The 20,993-nt window shown below is 30.2% G+C and overlaps 1 protein-coding gene across 1 annotated transcript; it reads right to left on the reverse strand.

Annotated features, from left to right (window-relative positions):
- Window positions 1–10,879: 10,879 nt before the first annotated feature.
- LOC139098325 (breast carcinoma-amplified sequence 3 homolog) lies at window positions 10,880–20,972 on the reverse strand. Its single transcript, XM_070650473.1, has 9 exons — window positions 20,706–20,972; window positions 17,288–17,663; window positions 16,883–17,229; window positions 15,786–16,818; window positions 15,618–15,723; window positions 15,241–15,556; window positions 15,042–15,184; window positions 14,812–14,964; window positions 10,880–13,656 (listed from the first exon to the last, which is right to left on the reverse strand). The coding sequence occupies exons 2-9, from the start codon at window positions 17,645–17,647 to the stop codon at window positions 11,147–11,149; spliced, it is 4,968 nt and encodes a 1,655-aa protein (XP_070506574.1). The 5' UTR covers window positions 17,648–17,663; window positions 20,706–20,972; the 3' UTR covers window positions 10,880–11,146.
- Window positions 20,973–20,993: the final 21 nt, after the last annotated feature.

The raw sequence follows: 20,993 nt of genomic DNA on the forward strand, positions 1-20,993 counted from the left end.
GATGCAATTTTGGAAATTTCGTGGAATTTTTCCAGATTTTCAATGAAAAACATTTTTAAAGGTTTGAAAATTGGAAAGAAGGACAAATTGTGTGATGCATTCTTGTGCCATTTTCAAAAATTACCGTTAATTTTTGAATAGAAAATATGACTTTATACCAGAGGGCGAAGCCGACTCATTTTTAGCTCGCTATAGCCAGCTAAAAATCGGCTAAACCTTAGCTGACTTTAGCCGACTAACGGTTTTCGTTGTTTTCTTTTAGCTGGCTATAGCTGGCTAAACGCATATTAGCCGGCTAAAACCGCAGCTATAGCCGGCTAAAAAGAGCATTTTTGCCTTGTGAATTTCATACAAAAAATTCAAACTTTTCCTTTTTAGCTGCATAAGTTCGAGACTCAGATTTGTTTTTTTCTTCTTTTTTTACGCTAAAAAGTTTAAATTTATGAAAAATTATTATTTTTTGGTATTTAATTCATAAATTTCAAGTATCTGAAGTAAAAACTTATTCAAAATTAAAATAAATCATAATTAATCAGTTCATTATAATATTTTACTATCATAATCCTTCAGGAAAGTTAAATTAATGTCCAAAAGTTTAAAATTACATATTTTTGGCAGTAAATTTTCATTTTCTCCAAAATATATGTTGAGAAATACAAGAAATTGTAATTATAGATAAAGAACTACTATGTAAAATGCTAAACTTCAATTTTAGTGAACTAATCATAAGGATTTATTTCCATTTTGAATGAGTATTCTTTTCAGATACTTAAAATTTACTTATTAAATACCAAAAAATTAAAAATTTAAATTTTATAGTGCAAAAAAGAAGAGAAAAAAAATTTGAGACTCGAACTTATGCGGCTAAAAAGAAAAAATTGAAATTTTTGTATGAAATTTCATTAAACTTCACAAGACAAAAATTCTCTTTTTAGCCGGCTTTAGCTACGCTTTTAGCCGGCTAAATAGGAGTTTAGCCAGCTAAAGCCAGCTAACGAAAATTCACGAAATTTTTTAGCCGGCTAAAGCCGTCTTTAGCTGATCTTAGCCGACTATAGCGAGCTAAGCTCGGCTTCGCCCTCTGCTTTATACCAAAGATTAAAATCGAGATTTTTATATGGAGTCGATTTGAAATCGAATCGACATTACTTACTTACTTACTTCGATGGCCGTAAAGATTAACTGTGATCCATGGCCTCCCTCAAATGTTGCCCAAAGCTGGTTCTATCGCCGGCTCCCTTCCAGGAGCAATGGTGTCTCTATCGACAGCTTCCTTCCAGGAGTTCTTCTTTCTACCACGAGCTCTCTTACCATCCACAAAGTCAAATCGACAGTAACAAAATTCTAGTGGACTTCGAGCTCTGATTTCTACAGTATGTCATGGGAGTATAAGTAGTAAGAGGGGATACAGAAAATGTATCATTTATGTTTCAAACTTTGCCATATAGTTGAGTAACTCTCAATAGCCCAGTGTCAGGATATTACAACCGGAAATCGGAAGACTTTAGGTTCGAAATCCTAGTCGGGATCTGTTATTTGGGTTTATACTTTACATGTCAGATCAACATTTATAGACCGAGTGGGATTCGAACCTACGTATTTTCGAGTGCAATTGCTCTTACCTACTGTGTTAGTAGGAGTTGTAATGGAACATGTCATTATTGTCTCCCAAATCATTTTCTCTATGCAGTACTATTGTTGAATGCAGCAAATTCCACAAAATTTTAATGTAGGCAACGAAGATATGATGAAATATGGCCAAACTGTATACTTGCATACTTACTTCCTTGGCGAAGACCCACGAGAGTCCATTTAGAGTTCATCGGAAGCTGGATTTGTCTTTAAATAACTTCTGAAATATTTAAAATCTAAAAATTAATAAAATTCAAATTTTTGTTTTTCTTTCATATTTTTTTTTATTCTTAACTTCCTTCCTTATCATTATACATAATTAATTAATATATCATATAATTAATATACGTCATCGACATATGTATAATCTTTTTGGAAAAGAAAAGTAAGAAGAATATATCAAAAAATAAAATCTTTACGATTTCCACTTTCTATGTTCACTGCTATGATCCTACATAAAAATGATAAATACATTCTTTTTGCTTTGTATCTGAATATTTACTATTTCACTTTTTGTATTTTTGCAAATTTGTATTAAAAATATAAAATTATAATTATTTTTTTAAACTCTTTTGACTTTATTTATATATTTTCCGGGTGGGACAAATGAAGAAGGGTCCACAACGGAAGCAGATAAAGCTTAACATAAGATCTTTTATCATCAACAAATGGAAGTTGCCTCTAATTGCTTTATGGAGCCACACCGAGACAGTTTCCATTTGATTTTAATAGAAGAACATTAGCAGATTCTCAGCAGCTCTGTGACGTTGCCTTCCCCATTTGCATCACTCGGAATTTCCATTTTTAAATTTATTTTTTTCCCTATGAATTTTCATTCTAAATTTTTCTTTATTATAGGTGAAAAAATATTGTTTTAAAGGACATGAGATGTAATTTATATATTTTAAAATAAAGAACATCATTTATGATGCTCAGATATCACTGTTTATTTTCATTCTTAACAGTAGGACAAGAATTCTGTAGCTGAATTGGTTCGATTGAAATCAATTATTAGGGTCTAACTGGTGTGTAAACAAATGTGCGAATTTTGTATCTAAAATCAAATGAAAAATATTTCTGAGAATTGCTTTTTTGGACTGCTTGGTGTTTTTAGGTAACTCATGGGGTACCCATATGATAGGTTTAGAGCAATAGAGCTTGAATTTTGGAAGCAAAAGTCGATTTGTCTTCATACGAAATTCTAGTCAACTTCGAGCTCTGTCTATGACTATTTAGACATATTTTCAGACCTCAAATCTTTCAGCAACTTTTCATGAGTGTCCAAGTCATAGGTTTGTGAACCATAGCTTTAAACTGCGTTTTAGCATCAATTATCCTTGCTAAGCCAATGTCAGTATGAAACTTTATTAACTTGAAATTCTTCAATTTCAAACAAATTCTATGTCAATATCAAGCTTTAAAAATACCAAAATTTTTGCTAAGAAATATCCAATTCCAATTTTTGAGGTTAGAAAACAAAAGAAAAATCGATTTTCGAGAATCCAAATCGTCCACAAAATTCTTGTCCTTCTAAATTTTCATTATATGATTTATTTTTCTGCTTACAACATTAATCATTAACTTCAAAAATCTACTATTTCACGATTCTAAACCCAAACAGCACATAAATTTCATGACGAGTCAAATGGAGTCAGCTGTGATAGCGACTAAAAATTTATGGCACTTGAAACTCATGAAATTTTTGTAATTTTAGGGTTAAAAATTTCCCAACTTTAATTCCAATCCTATTTGAGAAATTCATTTTTTTTTTTTTTGCTTTTTTGTTGACGGAAGTGAAAATTGAGTGCAATCGGCTAAAATACATGCAAAGACACACCACGTAAGAAAGGTTAAAAAAAAATGACAATAAATTTAATTATTTTGTGTATAAAAAATTCTCGTTCGGAATGTTTTAATTTTCATGTGTAATCCAATAGTATAAAAAGTATGAGACCAGCTAATTAACTATCATAAATGAATTAAGAATATAGTTCCTTTTTGTATATAAATCACGGGATGAAATGTATTTTTATGTTGCCACATTTTATATATTTTTTTTGATTTCATTTTGATACAAATACACATAAATAACAATTTGGTTAAAAATAGTCTATCACATTCAGGTTTCCATTACTTGATTTTTCGTTTCCTATATTTAATCACTGTTACATTTTATGACAAATTTTGAAATTTTTTTTTTGCTTAATGAATGCACTTGTTTACTACTATTTTGATATTAAACATTTTTGGAGATGAAATGCAATCGCTAATAACTATGAGATTTAACTATAAAAAAATGATATGGAATATGTAACAAATTAACTAATTTTTGTTTATTCATTTATCAACTATTGCATTCATTAATTTAAACTTGCTTTTTAAGATTTTTTACTAGTTTGCTTCAAATTTGTTTAATTTCATTTTTGTTGCATATTTAAGCTTTTTACTGATTTTAAAAGGGTTAAGAACAGAATTTGGAGTAGATTCGGATTTTGTATTTAAAAGTCGACTCGCTTCTTTATAAATTTTGAATCGAATTCAAGTTTAGGTTAAAAATATAATTTTAGATAGATTTCGTTAAAATGACAAATTTTGAGAATAAAGTATTAACTACCCAAAATCGTATAAACTAGGAGAATGAGTCCAAATGGTCCAAAGAGCTTGTACCTGGCTGGCAAATTGAGCCATATGTTGTTCGAGTTGGATTTATAAAGATTTTACAGAAAATTCAATAAGAAGAAATTCAAAATTCTAATTCAAATCTTTGTTGAATCAAATTTTCAATTTCAGGATACTCGGAAATTGCTCGGAAATCAATAAAACATAATTTTGAGTGTTATAAGAGTTTACCAATTAATTTTGAATTGTCAAATGTTGTAAGAAGCTTAAATATGCAGTATATTTCAAGGATTGATAACTCAAAGTTCCATTTTTTAATAAAATACCAGATTCAATCTGATTCCAACTTTATTTTTTACAGTTATGCGATGTTGAACTTCTGTTAACGATTACACGCAATCTAAACTGCGGTCAGGGTCGAAAAAATGAAAAATTCCGCCAAAAGCCAGCATGAATCTGGTCAATACCATTTTTGGCACTAGACAAGAATTGCGTCGTCTTGGACCGAATTTTTCACATTCAGAGCACCGTTCGCTTTCCTCGACACATCCTCTTGGTACCTCGTGTTGAATTTCATCATCTAAACAGCAACTAAAAGCTATGCTAGCAACCTAGATTATATTTCATTTTCATTTTGATTTTGATTATTTTTTTGAAAATTATTTAAATTAAACAGAAATTGCTTAAAGCTCCAAAATTCATTATATAATATCATTGTTATCGTCATCATGGCAACACTCAATTTTCACTTCTCAATTCTTTCTTGTCAACAATAAAATTTCATAATTTTTTATATTTTTTTTCTTATTTTCTAATTAATTTCAGTAATATTTAATCATAATTCTTTTTTAATAAATGATTACTTAAAGGTAGATATATTCGAAATATATAACTGATTTCTTTTTCTCTATGAATGAAATTTGTGTGTGCGGATAGCAAACCTCCTCTCATTTTTGACTTAAATTTCTCTCTATTTTTCATTAATATTTTTTTTTTTTGTTTTTTTCTTCGTGGGGATAAAATTATTGTAATGATGACAGTTTTCACTTAAAATAAAATGATATCTAATCATACTAAATTTAATGTTATTTAATTAATTATATTTTTTGTCGATTTTTGATGTATTTAGATGGGAAACTTTGAAGTTTGAGATGGAAAATGATGAAGATTTGAGCAAATTTAAGGAATAATTTGAATTTTTTAAAAAGAAAAGCTTTAAAGTAGGACTTAAATTGGTAAGAATTGACATTAATTGATCAGCATAATGTAAAGTTAATGCTAATTTAGCATAAACACACTCATTTATAGTGTCAATCAGTAAGTTTTTGTGTATATGAACTAGGGTTTCCAAATACGCGAATTTTCCCGAGAATTCCCATTCTCGAAGTTCATTCCCATTCCCGTTCCTGATTACCAAAATTTCATTGGAACGGGAATTCTGGAAACCATAATATCAACAACGTTTGGTTTGAATTGGATATCAAATATGCAACATTTCATCAACCAGAAAGCAGAATTGATGAATTTCATGTTATCATCCTACAATCTTAAGTCCGAAATAGCACAAATTGGTTAATTTCTCAAAAATCCAGATACATGGCAACGTGACTCTGATTTGATGCAGAATTCGGTTTAAATTCGAATTCCAAATCCAGTCACTTCAACCTGATGCCAGATTTCAGATCTATTAACTGATTTGTTTTATCTCAATTTCAAATTCTACCTGCCTTATGTGCATACTACTTGCAAACCTTATTTCTATCAGTTTCTATGAATGAAATCACATGATTCCACAAGGTCGCATATTTAACAAAACAACGTCACATCAAAATCAGATTAATAACCAGGTAAAAACAACCACATTCAACCCTTTTTCACCGCAACTTCAACAATAAATTTTCCCATCTAAATATTTCATTATTTAAACTAAAATCATTTCAGTTAAAAATAAAACACGATAAAAACCTCGAAAAATATATTCTGAGTAAATTAGACCCTTATTAAATGTGATGATTTCAAAATAAAGTTTTTGTTAAGGAAACAAAAAAAGGGGAAAAAATTAATCACTAGAACTTATATTTTTATCACACGCGTCATTATGATTAACAGGTTCCACTGTTAATTTACCATTATTATTAAAAATTTACTTTAAAATGTTCATAAAACATTTATCATGCTAAAAATAGACATATAAAAAGGCATAAAAGAAGAAAAAAATAGATCAAGAATAAATCTTTTAAATCCCATCCAAATTTTTTAAATTCATTTTGGGATGTCAATCTTTAGAAAAAATATTATTTGATGCTCCTACAAGAAGTTAGTCAATCGAAGTAAAGTCATGCCTTAAATTAAATCATCTGATGCATTTTGAAAATGAAGCAAATCACCGCTGTATGATGAACTGAAGCTTGATGAACTTAATTCGTTCTCATTATCGAAATTGATTAATGTATCTGTGCCGTCGATTCTGGCTCCGAGGTATCCATCGACTGCGTCTTTACTTTTGCTGATGTCTGATGATGATCCTGGAATGGATTTAGAAATTGGCAAAAAGAAATTAGAATTGGGAAGTTTTGTGATCCGTAAAGTAGATGACAAATCGGTTAATCTATCAGAAATTCAAATTCAGGCCGGACTTTGAGTTAAATTTCGGTTTAAATTCAACGAAATTCTGGTTTGGATTAGAATTTTGGATCGTTTAAGCTTAATTCGGTTTAAATCCATCAAAACTTTGGTTTGAACTTGAATTTTGGATCGTTTAACCAACTTTATGCTGCTGAATTTGAGGTAATTTGTCAAAATAATTTAAAAACACTTTCATCTTCTTAGTTCCTTCTAGCTTTTTTTTTTTTCAAGTCTTTTTATTGAGTTTTTTGCACAAATTATTTAATTTTTTTCTGCATTTTTTATCTAATTATTGGTTTTTTTGTTCATTTTTTTTCAATCACATTTTTTTTAAATATAATGTCTGAATTACTTTAAAATTGAAATTAATAGAGCAATTATTAGGTTCAATTATATTATTAATATTAGTAAAATTTATAGCAGCAGTACAATTTCATTAAAAAACGCTCACAAGTTTTAATTTATTTCCAATTGTTTCATGTCTTATTGATTTCAATAAAATTTGACATTTTTAGTTATTTTGGAGCCAATTATTCAGCTATTCTTTACTCTCTCATCATGTTATTATTAATTTAATTTCATTAAGTAAAACATAATGTGATTTGATAAAATAATTTAACGTTTAGTATTGATGTGAGTGTAATGTAATGTATAATATATAGCAACAGGTACAAATCGTTATACTGACTGACAAAAAAAAAAAAAACATAAATAAATTAACTAATTGTGATTACTAATCTAATCATCGTCATTCATTCGCGAAATTTGTGATTAAATAAGCTTCTTTGAAGATATTTTGAGTGAAATTGGAAATTTAGCTGCGGATGGAATATTTTCTTAGAGTGTCAACCTAGTGAGGCAGTCTTTGAATCTTAAGTAGAGATATTAATTAGATTTACAGGTACGTTGGGATTGCGTTTAATGTTTGTTGGCGAATTTTCTGGGGAATTATTAGCATATCTTTTGGAAAAGTTAAGATGGCAATGCTAAAATTGTTGGAGTTGAGATTTATGAGCTTGAATTTGAGTTAGAGCTTTGAGACCATAAACTGAAGGACATTGATATTGTCCTCCTAAGGCTCTGTCGCTCGGAATATACTTTTATGTTAAATTTTGAAGCATTTCAACATAATTTTTCAATTCAAATCTCTTATGTTCCTATTTTTAATCCTCAAATTGAAATTTTGGCATAATGATCTTAACAGACAATGAGCGTAGTCATCTAAATGAGCGTAGTCATCTTAATGAGCGTAGTCATCTTAATGAGCGTAGTCATCTAAATGAGCGTAGTCATCTTAATGAGCGTAGTCATTTAAATGAGCGTAGTCATCTCAATGAGCGTAGTCATCTAAATGAGCTTAGTCATCAAAATGAGCGTAGTCATCTAAATGAGCGTAGTCATCTAAATGAGCGTAGTCATCTAAATGAGCGTAGTCATCTCAATGAGCGTAGTCATCTAAATGAGCGAAGTCATCTAAATGGGCGAAGCCATCTCAATGAGCGTAGTCATCTAAATGAGCGTAGTCAACTAAATGAGCGTAATCATCTCAATGAGCGTAGTCATCTAAATGAGCGTAGTCATCCAAATGAGCTTAGTCATCTAAATGAGCGTAGTCATCTAAATGAGCGTGCTCATGAGTTTGCTATTTTTCTGTTCTGGCTTGTCACCTTGTCTGTCTAAGGTCAAAGGGCTAGTCTATCAAAAGTTGGCAGATCACAATCCCACATTAATACTATTGGACAAATGTCATAAATTTCCAATTTAGTGTTTTAAATTTGTCTAAAATGATTTCCAAATTCACGTCCAAAAATGTCGTCCAAAGAAGCCAAAAATAAATGTTAATGTAAAGAAGTAAATATAACTTATTTAAATAGATAAAAAGGATAATAAATGAAAGAGAGAAGCAATGTGTTATGCATAAGTATATGATAAGCAACCATTACGACATAATGATAAATGTTATTAGTCTATAGTTTTAGCTCGCTATACAGAATTGCAAATTTTTTTTTAAAAAATCCTATCCACTTTCATTAATCGCATACACTTGATGCACTTAACATGATTTGTTACTTTCAACCTTTTTTAATTATTCGAAAAAAATCTTACATTACACACAAAAACATATGTCATCATTATCGTAGTTCTTCTTTCACTCCTAATTCATTTTTTTTTTTTTTCAAAAAAAAATATTCAAAATACACCAGAAATTTTTAGTTAGAAAATCGAAATATTCCGACAATAAAAATTATAAATTTTATATTTTTTTTTTTTGCATTCCTTTTTCTAACATTTCATCATGTTCAAAAAATTTATTTTTTTTTTATCACAGTTTTTAAGCATTTTTATGATTTTTTTTCTTCATTTCATTTTCCTTTTCATTCCCTATTTTTTATTATTAACCTTTGTCCTTAGTTAAAATGATATTATTTTTTTTCTATCTTTTTTTCTCATTCTAATTAATTAACTTTCTCTAATTACATTTACAATTTTAGTGACGTAATGTCGTCAACTAGATATTTGAAAAAAAATATTATTATTTCTTCTTTTCTGCTATAAGTAATGATTAAGGTGTGATGAAGAGTTTTGGATTTTTTTTGAAGATATTTTAAATTGAGTTATTTGATTTAAAACCGACGAGGTTAATATCAAGCTAGACTCAATCTTGTTCCAATTTATATCATGAATTAAATAAAGGAATATTCATAATAATAATTTATTAAATTGAGATTTAAATGATTTTTGAAGTTTGAATCAAAATTTTGGAAGTAATTTAATGCTACTATGAGGAGGATGAGATATGCAGGATTCCAAGAAGTCTAAAGGATCTCTTGTATTGAATGTCTTCAAAAGATAGCACAGTGATCCTGAATGCAACAATTGGCCATAATTGAACAACTCAATGCCAACATATTGACTATGTTTCATAGAAAAGTGTCAGATTCAGACAATTCATGCATGCGTTGTGCAGTGAAAAAAATAAGTTAATTAATACAATTTAAATTTAAGATGCAATTTTAGTAAAATTGTATTAATTTACTTAAATTGTATTAATTTTCTTTAAAACTTATTACTTGAAGAATTTTTATCTGACAGAAGCGGTGCTTTTAGGAAAAATCTCAATTTCAAATCCAGAAAATTCAATCATAAAATTGAAAATTCTGAATAGAAATTGTAGGATGATTCTTAAGCTCGTCAATTTTTCAGTTTTTTGGATGATTTTTTTAAAATAATGGCAGAAGTTATTTAAAGATGGATCTGTCTACAGACATTCTCTAAACGTGGCAATGAGCCCCGTGTGCCCCAGCCAAGGAAGTAAGTAAGTAAGTAAGTTTTAAATAATGAATTGATATTTGATATTGAACATTTGAATGATTTTTAAAGAAACAACAAATTGAATTTTTGATTTAAATTCAAAAATCCTTTTCGAGAATTTTACAAAATCTCAGAGTTTGGCTTCTATAAATCTAAATTTCAAGATATATTCACTCAAATTGAAAATTTCCTAATTCTATTCTAGGGTTCGCTTAGATGCGCAGGCCTGCAGTTTTCTGCATCTCTGCATCTATGTGCATCTAATTTTGGCAAACCCTATTCTATTCTCAATTTGATATTTCCCAATAAATTCCTCCAAAAACTCCTCACACCTTGAATTCTTGAATATTGATGTTAATATTTTCTATATAAACCCGAGCGACAAAGAATGAGAAAGTTCTAATAAAATGTTTGTGTCACTCGAGGAATGGTCTTTATTTTGCACGAAAGGGATTTGACATAGAATGGATTACTTGATACATGAGATTGATTTTTATTTAATTTTTTCTGAATGAACATGAAATGTTAATTTTTTTGTTATCTTTATGCGTATAATTGTTTTCCGTCTACTAAACAGGAAAAAGGAATATGAAAAGTTTTTTTTTAATTATTTTTTTCATTGAGATCTTAAAATAACATAGGCAAATAATCAACAAAAATATATATATGATTATATTAATATAGATTCTTCTTTTTTTCAGTTTTAATTATGATTTTTTGTATTAATTTTTTTGGAAATTCGTTCTAAATGAGTTGAAAGTTATAGGAATCAATTGTAATATAATATTTTGAAATGATAGGACATAAGTAGATCGTGTCAAGTAGAATAATAATGAAAATAAAAATGATAAGTAATTACGGTTCTAAGTAAATACATTTTAAAAACGATGGCTTAAAGGAAAGAAGAATAAAACATAAAATTCTTTTAACTGTAACTATCTATTACAGCTGTGGCAATTTATCTACGCTTTTTCTTATTCTTGCGCTTGCCATTATTATTGTTATTATTGCTGGTTGCTTGTAATTTTTGGTTTATATCTGGCAGTGTTGGTGTATCATTAGCGTCGGTTGTTGTAATATTTGTTATTATTGTCATACCTCCAGATGTAACTGGAGTTGACAATGATGTCGTTGACGTTTCCAGCAATGGTCTAAGTTCTTCATCGTCTTCACGTTTAAACTTTGTATTATTATTTGATTTTTTTGATGAATCATCAGCATCTGTTTCGGATGATGTTGCCTCGAAACTTGAAATGTCTTCTGGATCATCCTTTTCGATAGATGATGTCTTTAAGATTGATGGAACCTTAAAAACAGGATCTGGGTCATCTTGCTCTTGAACAGTTACAATTGCTTCTTCCATTTCTAAGTCTAAGCTTTTGTAGTCCGAGTCAAGTCCTTCACAGTATTGATTACTATTTGCACTAGCAAATGTTGAAGTTGTTGTATTTGTAGTCAAAGAAGATGATGTTGAGCGTTGAATTTGAGATGATGATTCTTCATCAACCTTTAATTCTTTTAAGCTTGAACACATGGCAAACACCATATTTGTATCCTTAAGTAGTTCACTCATTTTCTTCTTCATCTCTTGCTTCTCATTGTATTCAGCATTATCAGCAACAAAACATGCTTTTTCTTTCTCGATAAATCCATCAAATGTACCATCGAAAGACTCCAATGGTTCCAACGGTGGTAATTCATCATCAATGTCATAAAAATCTTCATTTTTAATAAATTTGTCTTTGATTTCAACCTTTTCCGGTTCAGTTGGTAAGGCAAAGTTTTCGTCAATAAATTCAATGTCAGATGACAGATTGTGTGGACTATCATGAATCTCAACATTATCCTCATGCGGTATTATTTGGATTTCTTCATCGCCGATTGTTTCGTGCATGCTGATTCTCATAATAGCATCTTGATCGATTTCTCTGTTGTATTCTTCTAATGGTGGTAAGTCAGAGAAATCTGGTGATGGTAATCTAGTAGATGCTAGAGTTGGAGCAACAGTAACTTCAGGATATGGTGCTTTAAAGGCTTCTAAAGGTGGAAAATCGAAAGCTGGTTCCTTAATTGTTTCAACTGTTTGTGACTTAGAATTTACTGTAGATTTTGGATATTCAGTGAATGATGATTTAAAAGTGGGAAAATTTGAGCCAATAGAAGGGAAATCAGATGATTTTTGAGCTGCTTCAACTTTAGTTGCCGACTGATTCTTCTTCTTTCCTTTTTTATTCTTTTTCCATGCATCCTTATCAGGAGTTTCAGACTGTTTCTTAACTGGAAGTTCTTCTTTTGCCTTTTCTTCCAATTTTAAAGGTTGTTCATCAACTTTGACTTCAACTTTTTCAGATTTTGTGGATATTTCAGTTGAAGCTCTAGGTTCCTCATCAACTTTAACTTCAACTTTTTCGGATTTGATGGATATTTCTGATAGAACTTGAGGTTCTACTTCTACAGGTTTTAGAGACAATTCTTCAGCAGGGATAGCATTCTTTGATAATTCAAAAGCAAATTCCTCGTCCATAACAGCACTTAATGCCATTTCAGCACTCAATTCTAAAGGAGCAATTTCAGGAATTGGTGACTTTTCTTTATCTTTCTTAACACCTATTTCAATTTTTGGTTCAACAGTGACAGCTTCACAAAAATCTTTAATGCCTTCATTTTCAATTTCGTAACTTATTTTTACTGGCTCATGTTCAGAAGATTCATCAAAAACTTTATTTTTATCTTCTACATCTTTAGTCAATGAGACATGCTTGTTGTTCTCAATTTCAACTTTTATTTCTTCAATTTTTTCTTCCTTAACTTCCTCAATTTTAGCCTGTTGTGATATTATTGTATTTTTGACTACATGAGAAGTTGCTTCAGTTGCTTTTTTATCGTCATCTTGCAATTTTTTGTTATATTTTTGTGCTTTCTTGTTTTTCTTTGTTTGTCCATTGGATTCATCCTTCTTAGCTTCATTGTTCTTCTTGTTATCATTTGAATTTTTCTTTACATCCACGACGACTGCTTCTTTTTTAGACTTTTGATTTTCTAAAGCGAGCTTTTCCTCCTTTTCTAGCTTCTGCTGAGCTTTCTCTTTCAGTTCAACTTCCTTTTTACGTTTTTTCTCTTCTAAAACGCGTTCATCGATAACAGGAACAACTAGTTCTAATGGGACTTCAACAGGCTTTGAGCATTCTTCATTATTGACATCTTCGTTCTTTTTATATGAAGTATTAAGAACTGTAATGACAGGACGAAACATTGTCTCATCACAATTTTCAAGTATATAATTTTCATTTGAGAATGCTTCCACCGTCTGTGCTTGAGGATTATTATTATCAGTTAAATTTGTTATAGTTCCTTGTGGATTAACAATTGATACAACCACCGTGTGTAAATTTGATGAATCATTGTACATTGTGTCAACGCCAAAGCTCTTCACTTCCCGTTGTTGTGTTTCATGCATTGATGAAGATCCTTTATTATTAGTTTTTTGATATATGAAATGAAATAGTAAAGGAGAATTTTTGAGAAAATTAAATCATTAAGAAATTTTGTTGTTTAATTTTAAAAGCCATTGGCAAACTTTCTTATTGAATAGTCAACTCAACTAACATTTATAAAGGAATGATGAAATCAAAAAATACAAAAAAAGAAAGATTAAAACCAATACAGATGTGTGCTATTTTAAAATATGGATGAGATATTTGTCTCAAAAATACTTTTTTTTTTTACAAAATTAACAAAAAATGTGCAATAAAAAAATAATTGCATGCACTAAATAAGAATTAAATGCAATTTAGACATAAATCATTAATATTACTTCCAGTCAAGGACTTTTTCATCATTAATTAAAATAATAAATAAGTATATAGAGATGAAAAAAATAGGAAGGGGGGTTAATGAAACCTAATAACCAGCATAGATCTTTAATTAATTAAAATACATATTTTGCTCAAAGAAAATTTACAAAAAACTCTTAAAGTCTGCCAAGGCTTTTAAAAATTCATTCATGTCAAATTTCCTTAACTTTCTCTCTCACTTTACATTGTCGATATATCAAAAAAATAAAGGAATTCATTTATGCATGTTAGACATTCATCAACGCAAGACCATAAAAGTTTTTCATAATAATGTCTAATAACTGCTTTGTCTGCAACTAACTTTCATGGTTGATGTTCACTGTGTTTTTTAGACGTATTTTAATTAATTAAATTGTTTTGTGTATGGCAAAGTCATATTCACATGTTTTTTGGACTTAATTAATTCAATGCTATTCTGTCATAGGAAAAAAATATTTTTTATATGCACTTTTTTTGAATTTTTAATTCATATTAATAGCTATATAGCGTCATGTTAGTCATTACAATATTTAATCGCGATTTTTGCTTCTATATCAAATCGAAAGCTTCCATAGAAATAGAATATTTGTGTGTATTGTTTAAGTTCAAAGTATGTGCATTAGTTCATTATATAAAAATCAGTTACAACAACAAAAAAAGAATATCTAGGAGAGGAGACATGCTATATATTGTTGATATTCATGTCATATGTCAACTCTCAGCAATAAAATGTCAACTCAACAAAATACCGAACCGCAAAAAATTAAATGACAAAATTTTTACAACTTACCCGAATCACGATTATTTAAAGGAATTGATGGACAATCGCGCATTGCATCAGCTAAATCTTCACGTAATTGTGAATCTGGTCCAGATATTATTTCCGAATCTGTACTTTCATAATGAAATGAATTCAATAAACGAGGACTTTGCTCGTGGCTACCTAAAAAATGAGAAGAAAAGAATGGAAAATTTTTTTAAAATTAAATGACTTTAAAGTCTATTTTTAAAAGTACTTACTGCATGAACCAGATTCAATTAAAACGGGAACTAAAGGACGTGAGCTTGTTGATGAATTTGGCATTGTTGGCATATTGACTGGTGTTGATCTTGCGCGTGCACCAACTTCAATAGATTCCATATCAATATGGGCTAATGAGTTTCTATAAATAATTCAAGATTAGTAAGCTGTTAAGGATGTCCAAAAATTTCAACTTACCCGCTTTGTGTGTTGTATAATTTGAAAACAAATTGTGGTCCCATCCACAAGCGTCTATGCGGTCCTGCATGTGTAACAATCTCAACTTGTGACAACCAACGGTCATCTCTATCATCTGATCTCGTTACACCTACATGACTTGTATCTAAATTCAAATTATTATCAATAACACGATCCTTAATAAGCCAATTATCAGCAGACAGTGGTGGTGAAATTTCGAGTTGAGAATTGGATCTTTGTCCTAATATCCATTGTGCTTTTGCCTCAACTTCTAATTCTATTGGTGTTTCATCGCAAATCTTTTCTTTGGGTATATCTGTTGATAGTAAGTTATAGAAATTTTTTGGCATGTCATATAATTACAAAAAAGTATTTACTTGAAACATGACGAGGCTCGAGATCATATTGAATAAGTGCTCCGTGACCAGCAATGACAAATAATGAATCAACAGCACGACGATGTAAGCGAGAAGGTGTATCATGCTATATATAGATTAACATTTAATTTAATAAGAGGAACTAAGGGCAATTAAGAATCTTCTTACCATTCCAGGAGGATCTAACAGCCATGAACGAGCTTTAGCAAATGTTGCAGCAACACGTAATGGCTTTGCATGCGATTCTTCAATTGAATGATGACGTATACGTCCCATTTTTGATCCTGATTGTGCTACATTTGTTGTTTGTGATAAGAGTGTGGATGTAGAATTTAAACTGGATGGTTGACGAATTTGTGCCAATGGAAGTATGACGGTTGGATGTGGAAAAGGTGGTAAGCGAGGATTTGCAAATGCTGTCGATTGAACAGCATGCTCTGACATTAAAATTGGACTACATGATCTTCCATCAACTGGCAATCCAGCTGAGCGATGGAAGCGTGAAAGACGATTGACGACATGTGCAGCTGAATGAGTTCTATAGCCGCATTGTCCACCATATGAAGTGATTGGGAAAACATGTGTAGTTCCACGAATTGTAGAAACTGCAACCCAACGTGAATCAAAACTAAAAGTAATGTCTTGGACTTTTGCTGAAGTATCACCACGATGAAGGACATAGAGATGATGAACTGCTGCAAGAACGGAACCAAAAGTGTGTGGCAAAATTCTGAAAACATTAAAGTCATGTCCACGACGATCAGCAGTTATTAATAACATTCCAGAAGGATCAAAAGACATTGCAAATATTGCTTCAGTGTGAGCAACGAAATGAGCAACAATTGGATCATTTCCATTAATAGCAACTGGTGTGCCACTCGTTGGACTTATGTCTTTTATAGGATGCTTGATATCTAAAATTGTTACAACACCAGGTTGTGTTCCATCAGTTGAAGGATTTGTTGATGATGAATTACTTCCTTGATTGGATGAACTTGCTACGTTTCCTGTCAATCCAGCAGCGACTTGATCTTTGAGTTCCCTCAAACCTTTACCAAGACTCTTTGCTGCATTCAAAACAGTTGCCGTATAACTTGGAATTCCATCCGTATTACAACCTCCTCCACTTGTTTTTGATGAAATTAATTTTCTTTCAGCATATGCAAGCCAACGATCTCCTAAGGCAATCGGACAAAGTCCCCTAGAAGAATAAAAAGAGACTTGCATAAATATTCATATTTATTCTCATTTTTCTGTCTACTTACTTTGGACATGGATAGCATGTCGTGACTGTTAAACGATCTTCAAGTGTACGAGCATCAAAAATTGCAATTCTTTCATAGAATGTGATGGCAATGGAAGTGCGATTTGCAACAATATCAACAACAGGCGATTTAAAACGAATTGTTTTAACAACATCGCCATCCTTAAGTGACACAAAGTTTACAGCATGTAATTGTTGATTTTGTGATGACGATGTCTGATTAAGAATTGGACAGTCGCCACATAATGCCATCAGTGGACGTTTATGAATGAATTGATCTAATAAATCATTTGCTAATTCACTATTGTTGCTCAAAAATGGTGTCGGAAGAATTCTCAATATATTGACCTGAATGAGAATGTCATGAGTAACTTAATATACAGGATGATAAATTGAGTCTACTTACAGATCCTTGTTTCCATGACATGACCTCAATTGCTTCACCATTTGCTGGAATGGCCCATACTTGCATGCCACTTACGTAACCGATACATAATAAAAGAGGCGGCGGTAAATTTCCTTCATCACAATCCTCTCCTAAGCTTGTATCACTTATATCTGCCAAATTTTCAAATTTTGTCCACAATATCTGATCTTGTGGATTTGTTTGTGGTACATTTGTAAGGGCGACATCATTAATAAAGCCCGCAACACTATCGATAATTGAACGATCACTAACGGCCTGTGGTGGCACAATATTTGGCACCAAACGTGTACTCTCCGATGATGTTGATGGAGCACGTTTTTGATGGGACTCGGCTGACATTTTCTACTCTTATCTCCTGTTATAGAAGTAGAATAAAAAAAATGAATCGCAAATTAATGTTAATGAACTTGAAAATTTTTTCTCGAATATTTATAGACTTCATCACATGTAAATAAGACTGCACGTTTATAAAATTCATTTCAGTTCTTACTAAATATTATTTTATAATCATCATCACTAGCTAGTCGCTAAGAAAACAAATATAATTTTGCGACGTTGTCAAATTACGGAAATCTAATCTTTAAATAATAGAAAGAGAGGTTCAAGTTCATGCGTGAAACAAAAATCAATGTCTATATACCTAAATTATCTATAGAAAGTGAACTTGTGCGTATATACTTATGCAATGCTACACTATTGAATCATGAAAATTCAGAATTCATTTTTTTAAGGGGAACAAAAACTCGTTGTGTGTGCATTGAGAGAATAAAATGAATTTTTTCAAGTTCAAGTTGAAGCGTATTAAGTGATTTAGAGCGAGAAGGAAAAACGCAACAGATGATAAGGTATAAATAATAATAATAATTTTTCAATGTATGTGGAAATTTTTCTATTGACCTCAACACAAAACACTGTATTCTTTTCTGCAGTGTCTATAATTTTACTGTATTTTATTTTACGTTCAAAAACCTAGCACAACACACTACATCCATACAACTAAAACTTGTTTTTTGCTCATACAAAATTCCAATTTCTTTATGTCAGCTGAGACTCTCAATTTTTGTTATTTTTGTTTTCTTTCTTTTCATTTTCCTTAGTTCTTATTTATCAATCTTATGAAATACACTTTTTGTTAATCGTCTGCTCGCAGGTTCACAGAATGAGATTTATTCATTAAGCATCGCATAACGATTTGAGGCTAAATTCAATGCCAACATACAAAGAATGATTAATTTTTGTAGTTTGAAGTACTTTTTAAAGCCCTTTTTTATTCCCCATACAAAAGTTATCACTTCCGTTTGATCTTCTCCTTCACTGCGAGACGCAAATAATCAAGATTTTTTAAGAAATATCAAGAAGAATTTAAAAGTTTTTATTACATTTAAATACATACGAAATGAATCTAGAGTTTAAAATCACTTATTACTGTGCCTTTATTAAATTAAATGAATACATGAGTGTAATCCGAGATTTTAATAGTGTCACAAATAAAGAAGAACTGATATTATTATATTTTTTTTCCTTTATTCCTGACTGTTTTAATCGCATTCACAATGAACAATTATTGACTAATGCGTTAACGTGTAAATTAAGTCTTACTGCTTTGTTTAATACCTATTTAGAGCAACAATTAAATGTAAAAAATTACAAAAACATTCGTCCGACGAGTTCAAAGGCTTTTTAGACACTAACATAATGCACAGGATATGCACATACTCTGTTCTGACATGAATGATAATGAGTTTAATGATAATTCTTGCATGATGATAATTTCTAGTATTTAATTTGCTAATGTTGTATAAATGCAACAAAATGTATGTTAAGGCATTAATCATCAGCGGTCAGGGACGTAATTGAATTCTTGTTTTGATTTTTAAAATATGAGGAATTTTGTGTTTCTGGACCATTCTAGATCTTTTGGGATTTTTAGGATAATTCAGTATTCTAATGCAAACTATACAGCTTGTAGGCATTGCCGATTCAGATTTTGTAAGAAAAAATCTATTATGAACTAAATTCCCTAATTTCCTACGTCATAATAGAGCAAATTCCTAATCTGTCACCTCAATCAGCATCACAATTCGCTCCTGTCAGTAACTAATAGCATGAACATCATTATTATTAGCTGTGTGAACTTTGCTTTGTGTACTGATGAGAAAGTCCCCATAATTAATAACGCTATTTACTTATACATTTTCATTAAGTCCGCCAGCTGATTACTACCACACTTAATATGTTTAGTCTTCAGCTTTTTTTATGTTATTTTTTTTTCTCTCTTTCTGCTTCCACTTTTTTCTATTTTTTTGTTAAAAAAAGTAAATATAAACATTGCACATATTGTGGTTTTTGTTGTTAAAGCTTGTCGAGTAAGCACTGCTGACACACTTGAATGTTTGAGGCGTATTTTTTTTTTCGTCGAGTTCAAAATAAACATGTTTACTGTTATGATAATTAAGACCCACATAGATAGACGTCAAGACAAAACACACTAAGTAGCCCCATTTAAATGCGTTATGCGCTATTGATTCCACTGTATATGCTGTTTTTGTTTCATTTTGCTCATCCATTCTAGATGGCGAATGAACCCCATATTTAAAATTGAATTCTGTTGTTGCCATAGTAATATTAGTAATAACATGCATAATAAGCTACTCTCTGTGTGTGGAAAATCAGAATTATGACAAAAGAGCTTTAATAAAAATGATATTTAAATGCAAGAACACAAAAAAGTTATTGTTTGTCTAAATTAAAAAATTGAACGATTATGGCACGTTTTATGAATCGAGAGCTATTCTCATCGTGCAAAAATGCAACTTTTTATTCGCTCGTTTTACTTTTCAACAGGTGTTTAATGTTCAAACTGATAGATAGAATTGAAGGATTTTATTTGTTGTTGTGTGAATGCAAAAAGCCAGTTACTTGCTTGTTCTGTTCCTTTTTTTTCTTGCACAGTATGTGAAGGAGAATATGAAAAAAATCAGCAGCAAGTCGCTATAAATATGAAATAATTATGCAATATGGAGAATAATTTGTATAAAATATCTGTCATATGTTATACACACGGAGATTTACATTAATTGTCTTCTTCATCTGACTTCAATTAACCCACATATACATAAATATAAAATTTACAAATGAAAATATTGAAGAAGAAGCAGAAAAAGAAAAATAAAAAAATAAAAATATATATATACACAAGCCCCAGCTGATTTACAATATAAAAGTTGATGTGAAAAAGAAAGAAACAGTTGTTATAGACTTATGAGTCACCCTATTGCACTCAAACAAAGGACAGAAATCAAAATTCTTAATTTAATCAATTTTATATTAGAAAATTTTTACATTTTATCAAAATATATTTTAGTATGATATATAAACAATAATAATAATAATTTACCTCAATGAATTTCAAATCATTCATTTCGCTAAACAATTTTTTAAAGTTATTGCGTTTCAATATTCATTTTTTTCCTTTAGAAAAACAAAACTCTTTTCGATGTCAAAGAGAAAAATTTAATTTTGGAAAAAAATTAATTTAAAATGCAGTTTTTCGATAGAACTTTATGCACTTTTACTTTATATCACTATTTATAACATAAATTACACTTTTATTAATAATTATAAGTATTTAAAATAATTTTAATTTAATTCTTTTACAAATTCAGTTTTTTCAATTTTTTCTCTG

Source organism: Chironomus tepperi, unplaced genomic scaffold, assembly GCF_022539635.2.
Source record: "Chironomus tepperi strain 1889 unplaced genomic scaffold, CSIRO-AGI_Ctep_v1 contig_445, whole genome shotgun sequence".
Classification (NCBI taxonomy): domain Eukaryota; kingdom Metazoa; phylum Arthropoda; class Insecta; order Diptera; family Chironomidae; genus Chironomus; species Chironomus tepperi.

Coding starts and splice junctions, on each gene's coding strand:
- LOC139098325 (XM_070650473.1), bottom strand. CDS start 17,647: ATGTCAGCCGAGTCCCATCAAAAACGTGCTCCATCAACATCATCGGAG. Junction 15,724..15,785: donor TGTTAGATCCTCCTGGAATG/GTAAGAAGATTC, acceptor ATCTATATATAG/CATGATACACCTTCTCGCTT. Junction 13,657..14,811: donor TTTAAATAATCGTGATTCGG/GTAAGTTGTAAA, acceptor CTAATAATAAAG/GATCTTCATCAATGCATGAA.